Here is a 22286-nt window from a genome sequence, read left to right as displayed (position 1 = left end):
TCCTTGGAAGGACACAGAAAGGCTTGTAGCTCCTGAGAGAGGAAAAAGAACCACTGAAGAAAGCAGAGGCGTTATCAGCCTGAAACAAAGACCAGGTGAGATTAGAAAAGGGGACCAGAACAAAGACCCTATGTACACTTTGAACTTAAAGCTGAATCCCCATGGACCTCTGAGTTCAGGTCCCTGAGACACCTGACCAATGAACTGTTACTGGCACCTACATGTTGCTGCTCAACTTTGTTTAGTTGTACATGTATCTAATTACACTTGCCTGTTAAAGGATGGACTAAGTTACTTCACAGCTCAGATGCTAACTACTCGGATGTATAACTTTATCGGCAGCAGGAAAAATCTAAATCCAAGATTGCAATCAACCACAAAACACAAATCCTTAAAAAATACAGCAGACTGCATTATTTTCAGGGCTTTTCAACCTACTTCTTACACCCGCAAAACTAAAACTAAGACAAAACCGACAGAATTCAAGGCTTGAGGGCCCTGGTCTCTACTCCATCCCACACCACAACCACCCACAACAGAAAATTTCAGTTGGGCAGATTTACCAAGAGCAGCAGTTCAGCACAGGTGCCTCTACAAACAGACTAACCCAGTGGAAAACTCAGTCTAAGTGGTGCGACTCAACAGCGTGATGGCTTTCAGATCCCACATCAAGGCTCAGAAAAAGCTTTCTTGCAACCTGAAGGCAATAAGAGAGATACTAAACAGTGTCTTAAGAAATTGCTTTTAAATGATCGCTTTTCAGAACTTAACTGTATGTACTCAGTTCAGCACCTTTCAGTAAGACATTAGACAGGCTTCAAATCCTCTACACAACCCCAGATCTGCACAGTGCAGGCAGACATTGCAATTCCCCTCTTCCTCTTGGACAGCCTGCCTGCCCCGGGCCCTGTAGAGACTGATGCGTTTCCAGTGTCCATGGCTCACTGAAGGTCTCATCTGAGAGTCCTGGGAGCAACACAAGAGCTTGAACCCCATCATCTAAGTTTCTCAATTAATTACACATATGTAGGACATCAGTGCTCGTGCCACAATAATGTAAATCCATATTGTGAATGAAGATCTGGTGACACGACATTTAAAATGGAAATACAAAGCTGTAACTGATTTTTCAGGGTATTGTTTGGATCACAAATCTAGCTTCATTCTAACATTCCTTCTGTATATTACTTTGAGTGAATGAAGCAGAAAGTAGCCTCATGTTAGCAATTGATTTTGCATATTGCACCTTTTCTGTGTTTCCTAATTTAAACTAAAAATCAGGATTACAATGAGAAAAATCTACTAGACAATGTACATCTGACAAACAGTTGCATGTTTAATAGACTCATTTTCCACTCAGAACTGGGTGACAAAAAAAACCAAACCAAAACCAAAAAAACCCCAACAGCAAATAAGATCTGGAATCAAAAGCCTTTCACATTCTCCTTTTAAATCTGTCAGAGAAATGGTTACAGGCATGGCCGGGAACACTGTAGTCCCCTTATTTATCTTATGAGTTTATGTGCTTTCCTAGAAGAGTAAGAGAAACCTCAGTAGTAGGCACCATTAATATTAGAAAGAAGCTATACATTTTGGTGAAAATCCAACAGTATTCTGCAAGCTACTGACCCTTACTTGTTGTATATTCCAGAAGAGATTACAGACTTTCAAACTCACATCACTGCTGCTGTATGCGTAAGATGATTAAAAATTGATGCCTACCTACTGCCCAAAAGTTTCAGAAGACAGGTTTTTTTCTTGCTTCCACATTGGAAAACAAAAACTTTGCTTAAAAAAAAAAAAGAAGTCATAGTATAGTACAAAACAGTTAAGTGAGTCTACAAACAGAATCAACTTCTTAAAGCTAAGTGAAACCTTTATCAATATCCCAAAACAGATTCATCCCAAAGTAGCTCCTCTTCTCTTTTACCATCTGTCTGTGGCTTCTTTTTACCCTTTTTGTGCTTTTTGCTCTCTTTCTCAGCAAAGTTTTCTTTAACTTTTTTATCTTTGTAAGGTCTTGATTTCTTCTCATTTACCAAGTCTACGTCAAATTTAATTCTCTTTTGCTTCTGATTTTCTTTTCCAAAATCTACACCTTCAATATTTTCCTTTCTTTTCTGCTTTGTGGCTTCTTTCTCATACTTCAGCTCTTCACTGATGTATTTTTCCTCCTCAAAATGTTTTATCTGAAATATCTGTTCTTTTCTGTAAGAGCTGGTAGAAGTTTCAGCAAGCGTAAGTTTGTAGCAGTCTTTAGATTCTGCAACCGATAGGCTGAAGCTCTTATCTCTGATGGTGACCACCTCAGATGCTTGCTCTTGTTTACAGTATCCCTTGTTATAGCAACAATCAGGTGTCTTTTCTAGTGCATGCTCACAAGCTGATGGCCAGCTTGGCGATCTATTTTCCCCACTATTTGTAGGTGACTGGGTTTCTGAGAAAAGGCTGGAATGCTGGCCTCGTTCACACTTCAAGTTTGAAGATACAACCTCACCAAGGTCACCTCCTCCTTCAATGTTTTTATCTTGAAACTCTTCCTCTTCTGCTTTTCCCAAATACCTTCTTGGCTCTAGACCTCTAGCTTTCTGAACTTTAATGTAATCCGTTAATTCATCTTGAAAGGAGTCATGTGTTTTCTTTGATTTCTTCATGAGATTGACAAGGACCATTTCTCTGCATAAATTGGATAGAAAGCCTTAGTTATTAATACTGATCAATTTGCTTAGAATCTGTTGAGTTAAAAAAAAAAAAAATGTATTTCCAGGTTAGAAAAAGAACATATTTCAAGTGTGCTGTTCTGTGTAACTACATGGGCTCTGTTACACACGATCCCATCTGTAAAGCTGATGTTACAGGGAACAGATTCTACTCTGTGACAACTGAAAATCTGGAATAACTTCATGAAGACCAAATGAGTTTCTTGTGACCTAGGGCGCTGCAAGAATAAGATGCTTTTAAAATGACTGCATACATTTTTAAAACTACTTTGTAAAATGAAAATTTAAGATTCGCTCTTATTAACTAATCTCCAATTAGCTGCAGATAAGAAGCAATTACATTATATACCGACTGTCAAGTAATAAAGTTACTAATTTCTTTACGAGATTCATTCTATTGAACAGTTGCAGTCCAGTAATTTCAGGCAAACTGTGTGACTCCACAGCAGAAACAAAACAGAACAGAAACAACCAACCTGGATTACTAAAAACCCCAAACAAGGTAAGTGTGCTCCCAAGGCAAAACTACTTATCAGTTTATATTCTACTCTCCCTTTCCTCAGGCTGGAAGATAAAGCGGTTAGATGATAAAGATATCCCCTGTGGGAAGGGCAGCTCCGAAGACCCATCCCTTAAATGTATCTTGTTCTGCCTTAATTCACCAGCTTTACACATTCATTTTGTTAAACTATAAGTAGGCCTGTAGCAGTTCCCTATATTCCTGTTTTTCGAGACTCTAATGCTGTTGACTAAACAAACACTTAAAATTGTATCAGTTCTACATCAGTCTCATGGTTATATTATTATCGCACCTTCACTTAAAATATGTCTTATCAAAATGCTTAACGTGTAAGCAATTTTGATATTTAGCCTACTTGCACAGCAATCTCTAAAAAGTACATCTTAAGTCACAACAATATCCATTCTGCAATTAACACAGCCTACAAGCCCTCTTCTGGGTAAAAGGGGAAGTGCAAGAGCTATCATCTATCCCGTAAATGATCTTATGCCAAATGTAAGACGCATGTTGATGAATCCTGAAAGCAACACAATTGATGGAGACTTGGCACTTTTCGGGATTAAGGTCTTCTTTGCCCTGTCAATAGGAATCTTTAAGTTCAGACCATTTCCTTCTAGACTGAGCACTAAAGATGATGTACCAGAACAGGTACTGCTACGCCCAGATAGCAAAATAAGTGGGAAAACTGTACAGGTTTCAGGACCTTTCCCCTGTGGGTTGTCATTGAAGATGCAACTGTGGGAACTCGAAGGCTGAATTTCAGTCACAAGTATGATGTTTAAATGGACAGTGCCCCTTTAAACCAGTAAACCAAGCAACAAAAAACCCCCCAAACCAAAACAAAAAAATCCATGAACTAGTCAAAGTCACTTAACAGCAGACAACAGGGCTAATGAAAAAGTCTGAAAGTACAAACTACACAGGAATAGCAACAGAAGACTTACTGACTTACTTAATCCGGTGCTTATTTCCTTGCACGTGGGACTGGTATGTTTCTATAGACGTAAGTGCGATGTTACATATGCGGCACATGTAATAACCAACACCAACTGCTGAAAACAAGGAATCTGTAGGTTACAGAGACTACAAATGAAAGGCACATCACAATCCCATCCCATGCAAGAGTCCTAACATAATGTTCCCATAAATGACATTTGTAGACAGATATAAAGTCACTGCTGCAATTTGACACTAGAATAGTATGAAGGGAGCTGGTGAGGTGTACAGTTGCAGTGTAACCACGGCTTAAACATTTAAAAAGAGTATTTCTGATGACTGAAGTGATCCAAGATAATTCCAGTACACTGTTGTCAAGTGCTGATGAGAATGAACTGTACTGAAAAATTAAATACTATTGTAAATACCTGACACCCAAAGCAAGCACCAACAGATACCAATCCAGTCAGTCCAGATTTAATTAAAATAAGATCAGTTTAAATATTACCTGCTCAAATGTTCATGCAGTGTTGGTTCAACCCTGTGAAGATGCTGAGGGAATTGTCGATACAGTACATTATGAATACGGTACATGGAGCCTCAGGCAAATACAAGGTAAGGTCAGATGAGGAAAACCCTTGTGTTTTCTAGGTTGTCGTTTTTCTCCTCTCTACAAGCTGTGTCATCCATAGACCTAAATATTCTGAAACCAGTGAGTAACCTTTTTCCCCATGCAAACCCAAGAGCTTCATCCATTAGCAAAATCCAGCATTAATTCCAATGGGCTATTGCTTTGCATCAAAATGTATTATTTTGTTTAAATTACAGCATGACTTAATGAGAGCTGTTTGATACTAACAATGACTTTTGATTATCAGGTAGGATTTTGAATTCCTTACTAAAGAAAGGATTGGCAGTTCTGTTGCACAGGACCAGATGATGCCCCCTCAAAATTAACAGAAGTTGCACACCAACAGGACCTTGGCTTTGCACGCAGTGCTTGAGCTGGAGACAGTCCCGATGGGAGCCTAGAGAACAATGACTGTTCAGGAAACAAATTTCCTTATGTGGGAGGATTGACATAATTACAACAACCAGTTTCATGAATAAAAGATTAAGGGAAGCCATGACACCAGTTTTCAATTATTTAAAGAATGTGACAAAAAGGAAACAAATGATTCAATTCTTGTGTCTGCTTCTTGTTCTGTGCACAGCAAAAAAAACAACATTGTGGTCAGAGAGAGCTGAGTTCAATGTCAGTAGAAGGTTTTAAGATCAAGAAGTCCTGGGGGATGTTCCTTACGGAGGTTGTGGAGTTCCCAGCACAGACGTTTTTTAAGAACAAGGTGGATGAACATCTTAAGAATGACATAGATACAACTGATCCTGGCCTTGGATTTAGGGGACTGGGCTATTTTCTAGGATCCTTTCAATTTGACCGCAGAACTCAGTGAGGCTGGATTTGGGTCTCGAAGTCAGTAAGAAATATTTTCCAGCCTACAGCTGTCAGAGACAGAACTTTAGCAGTTCATAGACCAAACAGAAAGGAAGAAATGAACTTTTTCTGTAATACAGGAGAAGACTACTATTTCCTTGCACACATCAGAGCAGTTCCTTGAACAAATCAGAGCACTCGAGCTACACTCAAGAGATTGTAACACTTGCTCATGTTCTGCTTACCATTTGTGCTGGATTCTTCAGGGACAGCTTTGTCTCCCAGCTCCTCCAATATCTTTCTCCGTGCTTCATTTCTTCTGTGTTTCTTACCAACATAATGCTGCTGAGCCACGAGTGGATTATTGAAGGGAGCACAGCAGAGCTTGCAGTACTTGTCTGGATCATTTAACTTCAACCTTGTGTTGGAGGATGACAAAGACTCTTCAGCTTTTGAAGGCAGCAAGGGCTTCTCAGCTGATGGCTTCTGTAAAGCTGGAGACATGCAAGTAGAGGATACATCTGCTGACAGCACAGCAAAGGAAAGGCTAAAACAATTCCATGGAGCAAAACAGGTGACTGCAGAACTACAGAGATAGAAAGTAGAAGCCTGCTGGGTGCTGAACTACTTGCCAGAGACTATAAAATATCTTAATCCTTGCAAGGATATGAAAGTACAGACTGATAAGGAACACAACCCTGGAATATTCAGAAACCCCACCATTAAATACCTAAAAATCAGCTGTGTTTGATGGCTGGTCACTCTAACGTCCTTATACAGTCCAAGAAGACAGAGGTACCCTGCAGAGGGTGATTCAGAGCACGTACACTATGCTCCATCTTTAAACACAGTTCAGCAACTTGTGCAGGACTAACACCAGTTAAGTGTTTCTTATCATATTAATTTATCGGAGGAACATCTTGTTGGGACTGCAGCGAATTCTCAGAACAACAATAAACACCTTTCATTAATAAAAAATCAGAAATATTTGCCTTTAGTTCCAGTCAATGAAAGATAGGGAATTTGAAAGCAAGGTTCCATGGCTTCGGAGTTGCACAGGGTAGTATCTTTGTTTATTCACCTAAGGAGTTACCACAAGACAGTTCCACAACTTTGGCAGAATAGAAAGGCATAGAGACATGGCAAGTGTAGGAAGATACTTCGCTATACTTGTTTCAGAGAGAGTGACAGGAAAACACATGCAAAGCAAACTATTTAGTTCTTACCAGAAACAGGCTGCATGGTCTGTGCTGGCATGTGGGCTTGGTCTCCTGATAATTGCTTCAGCTTTTTAGCGTGGATCTTTCCCAAGTAGTGAGACAAAGCAACAACTGGGGAAGTAAAAATCACGTTGCAGAGATTGCAGTATTTGTTTTTGTCCAGTACTCCGCTCCCATCCGTCTGAAACCAGGCAAGGGCAAGCTCAGTTACAAGCATTCACTGAAGTATACAAGGAAACATTTTATTTAGCCATGAAGAGGAATAGTCACCTGAAAATTGACACAATCTGTTTTCTTCTGTTTGCCATGCTCCTGCCTCCCATCTTTCTCACCATGCATTTGGATGTAAAGACGAACTTTTTGAGCGTGCTTTTTGCCCTGGGAAAGGGCAAACTAGAATTATTCCTGTTTCAGTAACAAGGATCCAAGCAGTGATATATTCAGTGACTGGGACTTCATTCATCAAAAACTGCTTTCAACATTTGCCAAATTGTATTTGTACAGAGCAGAGCCACAAGTGGACAAACGCCAGCTCATGTAACAATACTATACTTTAATCAATAATACAGTACTTAGCATTACTTACAACATTTTGCCTCGAGTAGCCCTTGGAGTCATCTACTCTCAACTCTTTGAAAAACCAAAAATCCTGACATGCCTCCTTACAAACAAGGACGCTAAAATAGGTAAGAAAAGGAATGCAGCCATGCCACAGAGCAAGTCTGCTGTGCTCCTTTACCACTAAGCCTGGGCGCTTGACAACAAGGCTGTCCCGTGTCGTGGCACAGAAGAATAACAGGCAGCAGGACCTAACTTACCTTCCAAAATAAAAAGTCTAGTCTCCCTGTACAGTCAGTAGAGAGAAACAGGTTTCCCTGGAAGCTGAGTTAAAGAATCTCCAGCTTGGGGTCAGTCAATGGAGATTTCTACACCTTTCTACTGAGGATACAATAGTCCAGGTACCTAAAATTGGGTGTCAATGTATACTTCCCTCAGCTGCAATTATTTTTTAATTCTTAGATGCTCTCTGAACTCATAACCTTCAAATTTTTGCACTTGTTATGTCCTTACCCACATGCCACACTATACAGTGGTAACCTACAGAGCAAAACAAGTAACTCGTCTTCTCTGACCTAATGCTTTTCAGATGTCTTTTAAGGATTCTGAGGAGCAGTGCAGGATATTGTAACAGTGTTATCAAAGAGAAAGAGGACCTATCATACCCGGCTAGACAATACAAGCACAACTGAGAAGAGTCAGTTACTTCCATCAATTCAATTCATTTTGTAATGGTGAAGTCAGGTAACTTTACAATTGCATCTATTATCCTCAATTGGATTTTGATCCGAGCAACAAAATCAAACCGAGGGTCTGAACTCTGTGACGTTCTGACAGTACAACTGCTGCTTAAGTTAAATCAAAATAAGGAAATACAACACCTTGCAAGACCTGAGTCTTCATAATGTGAATAGCGAGAAAGACTCCTGACAGCAACTGACATTTTAAACTTTAACTTTTGCAAGAAGAAAGAAAAAGACAGAAATGTCTGTGCCTGCAAACCCTCAAGATCAAGTTTCAAAATAAAGCACGCTTTCCCATGTCTACAGCAATATCCCAAGGCACACAGTTATTCCAAGAAACGCCCTCAGCATGATTCATACAACCTACCTCAAGCAGACACTGGTGCACAGAGCAGCACGTGTGTATTGCTGGGTGAGGCATCAGAAGGCATGACCTCGATCCTCAATAGCTAGCACTGCCCCGTGCCATACATACGTTCTGGCTCACGTGGTGCAGTTCTGCTTCAATGCTGTATACAGCATGGCCTGAACCTGCTCAGTTCCTTCTAAAATCATGCTGCAATATGCAGGTGATTGCCCTTCACTATACTGAACCCACAACTTTCACATTCAAGACTGGTTAATGTCTAAGCCTAGCATAAGCCTTGAGAAACACACTATAAAAAGTCTTTTATAACACTACGTAGAAACCCCAAACAAAGCAAAGCCCCAGTGCTTGCTAGGAGAAATTCTCCTTTCCAGCCTACCTTATAGTGTGACATCCTTTGAGACTCAAACTGCAGCACTGCCCCGCAGACCTTACAGAAAGTGTCGGTGAAAAGGTCTTTCCTTGTTGCCTTATCTAAAATGTCATCTAAACGGAAAGAGCAAAAGACAAAAATCATCCAGTTGTTAGGACAAGATATATTTGCATGTCTTTGCTTACACAAAACATCAACCGCTTTAATATTCACATGCAGCACAAGATGAAGGAACCAATGTTCATCCACTGAATCACACTGCACCTCACTGTGGCTTCAAAGCAATGCTGTAAAGCCATCTAAACCTTCCTACTTACAGAAGTATTGCTCTCCTGGACTTATAAAGTATTACTATAAGAGTACCTGGACTTCAAAAACAAAGACAGAGACTCTTCATTGGGTTTTCAGTCCACTTCAAATAGAGCACAATGTCAGAAACACTTGACTAATGGCCTAAAAAGAAGGATTTTAACTGGACTAGATCACACAGTTAGTTAAATATGGGAATACTCCGTAAAGAAGAGATTTAAAGAAAGTCTGGGAGTAGCTCAGTACATGAGAAAGGCCAGGAGGACTCAGATGCTTAGGAAGGTTGTACCTGTGTCCCCTATAACAATTTAACTGATTTAGTTATATGGGGAAAACCTGCTCCAATGGCTTGTTTTGATTTTCTTTGCCCTGTTTCCAGTTAACTCATTGCTTGTATACACTTTAATTCATACTAAAATTGGCCCAGACTTGAAGCTATTCCTGAGTAATCGTATGTGCAGGCACATTTGATCTGGAGGGGACACTCTAATAAGCACTTAAAAGTAGTACCAACGTCATGTCAATTAAGAGAATTAAACATACCCTTCAGAAGACCATAGCTGTGCTAGCAAAACCCTCACAAAGATAAAGCTACATCACCACCCCAGTTCTTTCTCCTCTTAATACAGTCAATTCATTAGGGAAACCAGTTTAACTCATATTGCTTAAAACACTTCTCTGGTACAGGCTATGCTTTCACAGAGCAAGTTTACCCATGCTGCTATACCACCAAAACTTCTTCTGTGCTGACAAACGCTAAGACTACCTGTTTCTTTTTCATCCCCAGTGGGTCACACTAATTCTAATTAAGCTAGAGTTTCACTTTTTGGCATGCCCTGCTCTTAAAAATAAGCCAAAGTTAAACAAGTTTAAAACAAAAATAAAGGAAGCCACATAACTAGACAGTTCAACTAAACCGTGCTCTTCAAATGAAGCTGAGATTAAAGGGAAAATACCAGGGAAAGTATAGTGATGCCTCAACTGAGCTTAAACCCAACATGGAAGCTATGTGTGGAGCAGTTGGCTTTCCGTGCTTTGCACACAGCTTGGAGAGATCGTGGGCAAGGAAAGCATCGCTCCCTGTGGTCTCAAGGCTCAGTGCCAAAAGGCATCTAGAAACCCATAAAGGCAATCAGACTTTACCCTCAATTCTAAAGTGTGCTCTCTTGGCCCCATGCCAAAGCAATGTCCAAGGGAATATGAAAAAACGGAATCAAATACTGTGTATCGTCTCCTGTAACTCTAAGTAATGGTCCTAAGCTGTGGGATGGTCAGCTCACAAACGATTAAGGAAGGACTAGAGTCTACCCCGTCCCCCACGAGTGCCCTGGATAACACACGACTGCCATCTTTGCACAAGTAGAAAGCCATTAAAAACAGAGCATGAATTTCAGTACAAGCTATATGACATATACTTTTAACTGAGCCAGTATCACCCCAGGAATGTGGCTTCAGTGGAAGCCTGAAACAAGGAATGCCAACATTAACACATGCAACCAGGTGAAAAATCTACTAGCTCTACGGGCACTGACAAACCCTGAGGAATGGCAGGTGCAGAGCTGTTTCTCAGACTGTGTGCATGGCTAACCCCACTTTGCCTTCCCAAAGTAGCATTCATGAATTGTTTAACATACAGATCTTAATAAAGCCGGCTCTGATGAGGCTTTTGGCTGAGACTGCAACAACGACTGGGTATCAAAATGCTGTTGTCTAGCATGGTTTACCATCAGTCCCTGATACAAGAATTAATTTCCTAATAAAACCTTTATTTTCATGAGGTACAATGGCAGGTGATTGGTCCTGTAGAGCTTTTGTTTTCTGTATTTTGAGTCATCCAGAAATGTTCAACATTCTACAGTTACTGATTCACGTAGCTTAGCCGCTTCAAGCAGAGGAGCGAAAGATGGACACAATAAACAACTTGAGTTGATCCACACAAGAAAATTCAATGACTTACTTCTGGGCATTAGATGAAAGCCCATCTTGCACCCGAAACACATGAATTGCCAATGTTTGTAACAGAAAAAGCCACTTACAGAAGAAAATTACACCAGTTTGCTCAAGTGTACTGAACTGTAAAAACAGCTACCGAGAGAAAGATAACTGGAACAATATTCTCTATTTAAAAAAAAACAACAAAAGACAAATTGCAATGCAACTAGCCACAAGTCTATGAAATACTACTATCGTGGGCAGTATTCACTATATTTCAATTTGCGTAAGTTCTCACTGGAAAACAGATCTTTGTTTCAAAGACAGACTTCTTTATACTAGTTAAGGACAGTGTGCTATGCATATTTTCCTTGACTTAGCAGTGAACTGCACAGCCTTCTTGGCAGACAAAAATCAACAAAGTGCATGCTACAAAAAAATCCTAAAACCATTGTAATGCGACATTAAAATTGGGTTTTTAATTCACCGCCTTCTTGGCTGACCACTGCAATGAAAAGATTGGATTATAGGGACCAGAAGTCTGGTTGTCCAAGTAATTCCTATTGTGCCTCTTGGAGCCGTCCTGAACCCTGCTGTGTCCTTGTCCTCAATGGCATTTTGCAGTAACTGGTGAATTGTACTAATATATATTCTAGGGACATTTTTAAATATTGCTCTTCATTGTTACAAGAGTTGTTTTCATTCTTCAATATCGTAAAAAGGCTGACAGGACTTGACTTACTCAGATTCTTTCTTCTTTGTAAATTTATCACACCATCTTAGTTCTTTTTTCTCTTTATAGCGTTGTGTTTTCTATTTCTCATTAAGTCTTTCCATTTTTCACCTCCTAACACTGTTGTCCCTCTGTTTTGGCTCTATCTTTTCCCAAGATAAGGTTATGCTACTACAGCTGAGACAGCAGCGATGAATACAATAATCTCAGTAAAGTCTTCTACCTCAGTCTAACGCTTGTAGCATTGCTAAGCCCAAGAATTGGTTTCCCCCGAGAGAGATATCTACAAAAATAAAGACACAGAGTTCACAACAGTTGCCTTGTTTTTGGGACCTTAAAGATTTGCTCTACTCAGTTTTTCTCCGTGGTCACAAGATGACTATTAACACATATCACATGAAACAGGCAGGGTTCCCAAACAGTATCTTGGCTGGGGAATGCAAACCATGAGCATGGTAACGTAACCTGCTTTAATGCAGCTCTTGGCATTCACCTCCTGTTAAATTAGCAATAGCATGGGAGTTCAGCTCCGGTTTTGTCAGCGTGATACAGCCAAGCACAGCATAACCCTGTCTGCTTGCCTTTGACCAAACAAGGCCAGAACATCCTGATCCACAAAAGGATACAGCAGCTGCTACCCAAGTTGGTCAGAAGCGCAGCTACCTAACGCTTCCGAAAAAGCTGGGTAGCCACTTTTAAAAACCCTGATCTGTTAATTTCAGCCTCAAACCACGTGAAAAACTGTACGTATTAATATAACCTTTTTCTTTTTATTTTCTGTATAGTTAGCTGAATTTTAGGCAAATATATATGCCTTGGATAACATGTCTACGTGGTCTTCTAACGAACTGCATGGAAACAAATTCAGGAATAAACTGATGTGTCTCTCACTTAAATCCCAACCAGACAGTGAGTTGTAAATGGTCTTCAGTCTGGTCTGGGCAACTGCAGGCTCCTTCCCAACAGCAACCACACACATCAATAGCTCTCTTTGCTATACAACACGTCTCTGCTCACCTCCAGAGAAGGGTCAAAACCAAGTCTGCCCTTTCTCCTTTTAAATATGCCTCAAGATCATTTGTGACACACATAAATGGCAGAGCACGGAGAGATCTATGCTACTGCTGCCTGTGTGCAACCAGTTCAATAAATATTAAGCTGAACTTGAGGTCTTCAGCTTCCAGATTCACAAGACATCTTTCCTGGCAACTAAGAAAAACTTTTTAAAAAAAATGGCTTATGTTACAGTTTGCAACCACGCCATCAGAAACTTTTCAGAGAACCAATCAAAAGCAGTAGCCTTGCAGAACTGCCATACTGACCTTGTCATTTTTATGCCTCCAAAATGTTTAAATAAAGGTACTGGTATAATGAATTCAGATCAACTGTTTGGATCAGCTTTTTGTCATTAAGAAATGGTTCGCTGCAAAACAGAGCAATTACTGTTTGTCACAAAGGGACTGCTCCTTAATAAAAGGATATGGATTAAAATGTTTTAGAAATGTAAGACATGAGATTAATTTTTTTAAATAAAAGAAATAAATGTTCATGCTGCATGATGAAGTCAACCAGTAATTCTCAGTGTAGCTTTTCCCTTATTTTTCAGCTATTCCCTAAAAAAAAAAAATTATGTTTGTCAACAGCCTGTACTTTGGAGGAAAAGACAAGTCTCTGGACTATCTGGACTGGAGTCCTTAATCCAGCGCACACCTCCTCTTTACTAATGACCCAATGGCAATATTTTCTCATGTGATTCTTAGTAGGTCTTACGGGTTTGTCCTTGCCAGTTTTCTCAGCTATATTATGAAACCTATAGTACTTAGTACTGCCACAGACATGCTGTGAGATCTCATGTTTTGTGAAGTCCACTGACATCCTCAGAAAAGACATACTATAGCAACAGTAAATATTAAGAGCAGTTTACGTATCTAAAAGGATGCACAAAGTGAAGTAGCGCACATAAAGGGAGTTTCGGGCAAAGGATGACTCTGATCCCACTAAAATGCTAAGAGCAGCTTTGCAAGTGACTTTAGCACAGCCAATTAACCTCAGATACTCATAAGGTTGTCCCATTAAAGGAAGTGCAAAGATCCCTCAAAGATTTAATACGATGTTCATGGGAAGTGTGGAGCACAGTTAAGAATCCCCTCTGGCTTCTGGGCTCAGAAATCCCACCGACCAGATTGGTGCTTCCCTTCAGTAATGGCCCTGTTTCCAATGTCATCTCACAACAACGAGATTGCAAGGACTGATCCTGGGCAACATAGCTTCTGAAAGCACAGGTGATCCAAACTTTGTTTGTGCTTACAGATGTTAACATCAGGTAAGGCTGTCACTAAAAGACACAGGGTCTCATACGGTAGATTAAAATTATTAGCTTTGGGTCTTCAGTAGTCTTGAGGGTGCCCCGTTTACATGAAGATAAGTGACGACACAGGGCTGAAAACAAGAGTGTAGTTCTTGATTTGCAAGTGTCTAGAAGCACCAAGAAGGATTAGAGCCCATTTCTAGTGGGTATAGTACAAGCGTAAAAAAGAAAAAAAAAAAGGAGCTTCTGCTCCGATCTAAGGTGGACCACAGCAGAAGGATGCACACAAACGGAAAGGAGCCAGGATGACAACGGACAATTACAGAAACAGGAGGCTGCATGTATAGCTGTGAGTATTTATAGATTTCTTATTTCAAGCAAACATCATTACCAGCTCACCACCATACCATCTGCCTCACCTGTACCATTTGCTTTGCCCCGTTATCCTTCCTAAGCTCTTAAGAAATACTTCTCTTCAGAGGGACCTAGGCTGAGAAATGTACCTGTTAAAGCTGATTGATCAGATGCATGCTCATTTCCCATTCTAAGTACCACCCTGGCATAAAGGGAAAAATCCATCCGATAAGCCAGGTTAACATCTTCCTGTTTCATCACGCTTCACTTTTATGCCCAGAAAGAAAATGTGACAGCCTAGACTTCCATGAATGTACTACTTATAAGCTGTCCTTAAAAAAGCAGATATTCACACGCAGAGAAAATATTATTGTTGTTGGACTGTCAAGGCTGAAGAAAGCAGACCCTGGAGACAACTGCCACCCTCAGTGACGACCCATTGAATTAGCATAGTCCCAAAGGGAAAACTAGAAAAACAGGTGAACTTTTCCATTTTCTTTTCAAAGAAAGGAATAAAATATTTTTGATTCTTTTGACTACTAATTCTCAGCAGTCACTGTAGTATTTCTTGTGATTACTTTAGCTCTTATTACAATTCAAGAGCGTAAGGTCTAGGGGACAGAATAGGTGCCAAAAAGACTTTTTTTAATCAAGCAAAATGCCTATAAAATGCAAAAAAGCAAACCACACACATACAAAAGTCAATCTGTATTCCCTCTGGGTTTTGTAACACTATTATTTTATAGTAGTCATCCGAGATACGTGGGCATTTTAATAAAGGGCTGCTTTACAATCAGATTCAAATTCCAGACACACTGCCAAGGCTATGGAGCCCTAACAGAGACGGAAGATGGGGTGGGAGGAGGTAAGAGAGGATGAGGCTGGAAAGAGAGCTTTATGCCTCTGCACAGAGAAGTGGGACAAGGTGGGTTCATTCGAGATGCTAAAGACTGGTTATATTTCCACACTATGAAAAAGTTTGAGAAATCTACCTGAAACTAGACAACAGCATCGCTGCCTGTCTTCAAGCACTATATGTTAATGAAATACACGTGCAACTTCTCATTCAGCAAAAATGCTGGCTGCCTTCTTGCGCTTTATTACCCAAGCTTATCAGGAATCCCAGCCTGATTCAGTACTAGGTCCTTTTCCAGGCACCCCGGTAGTTACTCTATTTAGGTAGTACCTCCACAGAATATCAGAAGAGCCATCCCCTTCCTGGCCTTCTAAGTGTCTGCCATGCCAAGTGCTCCCAATGCCAGAGACAGACTGGAAAGCTGCCTTCCTACACAGTCCGCAGAATTAATAAGCGATGACTGACTGCAGTATCGTGCAACCTTGCCCTAAACAATGCTCTGGTTCTCCCTGCCCATTTAGTCCTTGCCCTCTTTACTGATATGCCCCTTACTAGTGCTAAATTCAGAATGATCTGGGTGTTAAATACCTCATCTCATGCATGCCTCAAGAGAAAGGGATGCACCAGCTCTGGTCATGTTTCAAATGAATGCTAAGACTGTTTGCTACCCCACTACTAATTCCCCAGCCACCCAAATTGCTGTTTTAGTAGTGTGGATTTATAAACATATATAATTATTGATACTTCTGGATGCCTGTGTTAAAATCGCATTGCAGGACTGCAGTAAGAACAGTTCACTCAAGACCTAAGGATGAGATCACGAAAGTGAATGTCAAATATGCAGATATCTATGGAAAGGAGGACTTAACTGTTCATGTTGCATCCAAAAGTGACTTAAAGCAAAACAAAACCAAAACTCTGTTCAGTGTGAGGGTCTGCCTGGGAGCCCCTGAGTCTACTCTCAGCTCTGCTGCCTACTTGTTAAACTTGGTCAACACCCTTAAACCTACATTCTCAAATGTAGGTACGTTTGTATTTAGGCATTTAAGCTTGAAAATCCTGGTTTTCATTTCTGTGCATCTCTGATTCCTGCAACAGTACCATGGGGGAAATTAGTTACCTACTGCAAAGGGATAAGTTAAAACTAATTCTTATGAACATAACTGTTCCTCACTTTGATGGGTCCCTTCAATATTCTCCTAAACAACAGAACTGGCACAAACAGCATCACTTTAAATTACTGTTTTCAGTTCGGGTATGAAAAATCTTGGTTTAAATTCCTTGGTTTTCTTAGAAGACACGTGTTTCAAACTAAGTGCTTTTGTCAGTGGCTCCAGATGCCAACACCTTGCTATTTAAGTATGAGATAAGCAGTAAGTATCAGAGAAGGACACAATTCCTCCTTCCCACCTAAGCTGCATTTTACAAGTTACCTTTTGAAAAGCAGTCAGTGAGCTACTGCCAATAAAACACACCTCCGCTATAACTTCTCACTGTGGTGACTGCTCCATGCTTGCATGAGAGGGAATTGTTCCTCTTTCTAATGGTGCTGTGGCCTCAACAGACTGCAAGTCCCATCAAGTCCTGGTCAAAGTTAACAACACCAGCTCAGCTTCACAGGGATCAGAGTACACTGGAACTTTGAGCCTGGTGAGCTACAGTGGTAGACAGGTACAGCCGGCCCTGAGCACACATAGCAAAGACAGATCAGCCCGGCCTGGGAGGAGTTACGATCTTCACATTCCAGATGGCAAACATATACCTGATACAGAAGGGACAAAAAGCTATGTAATCCTAATTCACAGTCAGTAGTTAAAGAAAATAATATGGTTCCACAGGGAAAAAATGAGTCCTTTTTCAGATGTTTCCAAAAACTGGAGAAGCAAGCCACAGGGCAAAACAATCACATCTTCTCTTCTTCGAAGAAATACAGTCAGTGTATGTGGTGCATTACTGTTCCCTCTGAGGCAATGTTCTGTTTAAGTCGCACTTGGAGTTCTGCTTCATGATTTTATTTTTTATGATGCCACCTTCGAAGCTTGAGATTGAGATGTAAAACTAATGTTTTAGTGCATTGGTTTCACTGTTACAAGTCCTCCATCATTAAGACAAGCCACAAATCACTGAAGATTTATTAACTACCAAAAACCACTCAAACTTTACAAAGACTGGTTCAAGAAAAGTTTCCTAAACATATCCACTTTCACTCTCATAAAAATGACTTCTCATTCTTACCTCCAATGACACTTATAGAAATGTCTGAGTAAATAGAAAAATCTGTTATTAAAGCAGAAGTAGATCATAACAATAAATGTATGCTTAAAACCCAGCATACTTTTTATTGGTATAATTTTCTGACCGACATCTTCTGAGACCGTTCAGAAGACACAGAAGCTAAATACTTCCTATGAAGTGAAATTAAAAGCAGTCTGACATAATAGTGAATAACACAGGTGAAGACAGAGAACATCAAGTATCACCTAAATATCCAGGTGATATCCATACACTTACATTCTTGCTCATTCATTTAGCATTTATAAAAATACTTCTCCAGAGATGTGTTTTATAAGATTTTTTTTTTTGTAATGTAGAGAATAAACCCAGCCTAAATCAACAGACAATGAGGAGCAATCAATAGGCAATGAGGAACACATTTTTAAAAAAAGATCAGCTTGATTGTTTTAATGTTCAAACACTGAAATACAGGCATTGAGAAGGCAGTGGGAACTGCAGGTGCTCAGCATCTCTCTTAACAAGAAAACGGAAGCCATTTAAATAATTAAAAAAAAATCAAAATAACAGAGGTAGATTTTGGAAATCTAGAACCAAACAGGTTGCCTAATAATAATAAATCAGACTCTTAGTGTCTGAATTGAAGGATAATGATTTGCTTACTGTTTCTCGATTCTCAGTTATGATCTTAGAAGCACACCCAGCATTTTTAAAAATTTTTTTTTTTAAGTCTTCTTCAGTGGAACAGCAATTCAGTTAAGGCATTAAAACACTCATGTGAGAAGGCTCAGGGACATTTTAACGTTACTGTACTTGTATATTTTACTACTTGAGAGAAGTTCAGGGATCTCTTTTCAGCTTTAAACCTTTGCTATCTCTTTTCTTACTTTTATTAGGTTAATTGTAGACGAATCTTTGTGGCATGCCATGTAGGAAAGGCAGGGGAAAAAAAGTCTTCCCTCGGGGCAGCACAAACGTGGTAGGAAAAATACTAACATTAATTAAAATATCAGAGACCAGGTAATTTAAAAAAGCCTGTTCAGCTCAGGATTTTCTACCACTTGATTAAAAAGGAAACGCTCCCAGCTTTAGTCTATTATTAATTTTTCTTTCTCATTTCTTGAGGGTAGAGAAGACAGAAAGCAGAATAATGTAGTAAAGAAGTAGTCTAGGCTAGACAAATCCCTTAAGGCAAACGTATAAAGTTTCAAGTTCAAGGGCCTAAACCCACAAAATGACATAGCCAAATTCTGCCCTCAAACGCCAACAGCAAATATAGCATTTTAATGAAAAATAGATGGATATACATGAATCAAGTTCAACAACTGCAAGTCCTCAAGAGCAAATATTGACCCACATATTTTCTCATTTTACAAGCCCTTTCACATGGCTGTCTCCAAGGCACATCTGGACCAGCACAAGCAGTGGGGTTGGCGCATCTTACCAAGCTACCACCTGTCAGCCTCACAGTAACTGAGTGTGCATGCTGAAGCCTGTCCCAGCTGCAAAGTAAACCAGGTTAATTTACACCACGTGCACTACATTAATTTGCTTTACTCTGCAAGCAAGAAAGGCAGGAGCCTGCATGCAGTTATTTCATCTCAGCTGACTGGCTGTAATTTTACATGATGTGCAAACTCTATTGCTTGTAATCAGGCAATCATATTCCTACTCCGTAACAGGATGAAAGGTGAACAAAAGCTTGAATGCTTAGAGTGTCAGCTGTCCAAAACTGCAGGCAAACAGCATCACTGAAATCCAGTCACTTTTGGTTTGGTACAGCAGGAAAGCACCGTCACTGTACAGTAGGAGTCAGAAAGCAATCTTAGCAATAAACTCACATAGCCACAGATATCCAACTTAGAAAGGGCAGGCAAAGATAACAAACTTCAAAACCCTTATCAGATACCCAGAACTGCAGTATTACAGCACTGTATTCCTGTATGAAGAAGGAAGGCTGAACCAGACAGATTTTGATTTCTGCAGTTAGGTGAAAGACGTTTCTCTAAGGAAACAATACCGTAGTAGCACTAATTTTTTTTTTTTCAGCAAGTTTAGTCACTGAATATCCTTTTGAATGAATTTTTTTGTTTTGTTTTCAAAGCTCAGGTGATCATAAAAAAATGAAATGCCAAACTGGACTCTGTTGTTTAGAAACAAATGCTGTTAATGCCGGCACTGCATGTTTCCATAAACTAGTTTCATCACTCAAACTATAAGATTTTTCCCCATAGAATACTATAACAAGTTAACTTACAAGCACTTATATGCATCTTTGAATACTACATGTTATCACAGATTTGACTAAGACACATGGCTAAGCCTGTACACATGCACGAGGCCTTTGAAGCGTACAACTACAGTACCAAAACAGCGGTTAAACCTCGCGTTGCCCAAAGCTTCTCAAATGCACAAACGAAACCAAAACAGAGGTAAAAGCCTTGCTGGCCAGATGGAGCTGTGATCTGCCCTGACACATAACAGAAGCGGCTTGCAACCGATACGAAACACAATGCTTCCCCCCTTTTGCCCAGGGTGAGCAAGTAACAAGACACTTTGTCTGCTCTCTTAGTGCTCTGAACTCAGCCAGGACACAGAAAATATTTTAAAGCATTAAGATTGAAGTACAATATATCAATCACTACTAATAAAATTAAGGTGTGCACTTCTTGCAACACAGTTCCTTGACTCTCTTCATTTTTCTCCCTGTTCGTCCATGTCCTCTTGTTTCCACTACTCTGTCTCTGCTGCACTGACCTCCCTGCATCCCATCAGACCCCCCGAGGGCTGGACCAGCCTGTCACAGCTGAAGGAGACGGAAATCAGCTATTCTGCTTTTACCAGCAAAAAAGTAGCACTTTTTTTTTTTTTAAGTGTCAAATAATTTTTACTGCAATAAATTACTCAGGATTTCAGAAAACAAGTCTTTGATTTTTTTTAAATTTCTGTGAGCATAGTTTGATCCAGCTGTATTTTGCTTCTTGAAACACACTGCCAAAATGTGAACAGGGTGCAACAGAAGGCTGATTAAGTCTATGCTGGGTGGTTGGTTCCTTCTGAAGAAGAATCTAATGCATTGGAATTCTTAAACATTGCAGGATAAGCTGTTAGTTTCCTTGCCAGGCATTAAGTTATGTCCTTAGGATAACAGACTCTTTTCCCTTTCCACTCTGTTGTGGTTTAACCCTCCTTGGGTCTTAAGAACACGTAAGAAATACACCTCCCAATCCTCACTTTGTAAACTCTCTTGAGGCAGGTTAAGCCAAGTTGCTTACCCTTCTGCCCGGCTCTCTTCTGACATATAAATGCTCCCATACGATTGTATGATAGTGTGTGCAATGTTATTTCTCAGCCTACTCTCAGTGCTATTTAAGATGGGCTCGTGGTACGCCGGGTGAGAAATACATAATCAGTGAACTGGTTGGTGCCTGACTCTTTTTTTTCCCTCTCCAGTAAGCGAAGAAGATGTGTAGAACAGAAAAGGAGGGAGAGGGGAAACAGAGTTTGGCACAGGTGTGAATTGACAAGCATAACCAGCAATCCTTGCTGTCTGGCTCATGACAAAACCTGTACCTGCTGTGCACTAAAAATAAGCGCGTGAGCTATCTCTAAACACTGAGAATTTAAGAAACACAACCTTCAGACCCTTAAAATCCCTTGAAATTCCCAGGAGCTCCAAGTACTTTTAAAAGTTAAAGGCTTTGCTGCTAACACACCAAAGGACATTTTGTAGTTCAGGAATATGACAATTCAGTTCAAGAAATAAGTGTGAAAAATGGAATGTAAACCTAAACACAGTAAGACTGCATTCCTAGCTTTCCCCAAGTATATTCCTTTGAAGAGCATACATACTTGTGTTGCTTTTTTCCCCTCCAGAAAGCTGACTGCTTAAAATAGCTGCCAGCTTTTTAAACAGTGATTAATTCTACCAGAGTTATTTCTGTTCAAGAGTACTACTAAATTTAACTGACAATGGGGAAATCTGCTGTTAATAGATGTTTCACATATTTAACAAAAGCTGATGTTTATGCATTCCTAAGCATGTGGCTTTCTTTTTTTAAACTTGATTTTCATTATACAACTGAATAGTTAATGCTTACAAACCACTGACCAAAGCCTTTCAACATGCAAGTATTTTATACCCATTATGAATGGCTTGGTGTTCCCTGAAGCTCAACGCTTTTTTTTGGGTGCTATTTGCTAGATTTCAGGAGAGAGAACCTGAGAAGGAGAGGACATGGAAAGTTCCCATCACTTCTCAGCCACAACCTTAAACGATTCAATTCCAGGGCTCTGTATCACAGGTCTGGTGGGTAACATAACCTGTTTATCACCTCACTGTCCCAGAAGCATGAGATTAGCTTACGAAGGTAGAGCAAGACCTCTTTGCACTGAAGAATTATTCAATATAAGACTACTTTTATGAGCTGTGTGTCAAGCAGTTCGGACCGATTTCAGATACCCTACCTGCTCCTTCCACACGCAAAACACAGACAAGACTCTCGTTGCATTTTGCTCCTCATTAATTTCTGCCTTCGGTATCGAACGCCTATTACCTTTCAGTACTGGCCTCATGAGGACATACTTTATTTCACAGAGGGAAGGGCTCTGCCGTGCCTCTACCATCTTCTGACAGGCCCCTGTCACCACCTCCCCCCTCACGGCCCCGAGGGGCCCGTATGGCTCCGCG

The 22286-nt window shown here is 40.2% G+C and overlaps 1 protein-coding gene across 1 annotated transcript; it reads right to left on the bottom strand.

Annotated features, from left to right (window-relative positions):
- Positions 1-1317: 1317 nt before the first annotated feature.
- On the bottom strand, positions 1318-8961 carry KRCC1 (lysine-rich coiled-coil 1). Its single transcript, XM_009331873.1, has 6 exons — positions 8879-8961; positions 7102-7209; positions 6838-7012; positions 5857-6105; positions 4193-4307; positions 1318-2676 (listed from the first exon to the last, which is right to left on the bottom strand). The coding sequence occupies exons 1-6, from the start codon at positions 8891-8893 to the stop codon at positions 1881-1883; spliced, it is 1458 nt and encodes a 485-aa protein (XP_009330148.1). The 5' UTR covers positions 8894-8961; the 3' UTR covers positions 1318-1880.
- Positions 8962-22286: the final 13325 nt, after the last annotated feature.

This window comes from Pygoscelis adeliae, unplaced genomic scaffold (genome assembly GCF_000699105.1).
Source record: "Pygoscelis adeliae isolate BGI_AS28 unplaced genomic scaffold, ASM69910v1 Scaffold209, whole genome shotgun sequence".
Taxonomy (NCBI): Eukaryota; Metazoa; Chordata; class Aves; order Sphenisciformes; family Spheniscidae; genus Pygoscelis; species Pygoscelis adeliae.
This window is presented reverse-complemented; position numbering and strand designations above follow the sequence as displayed.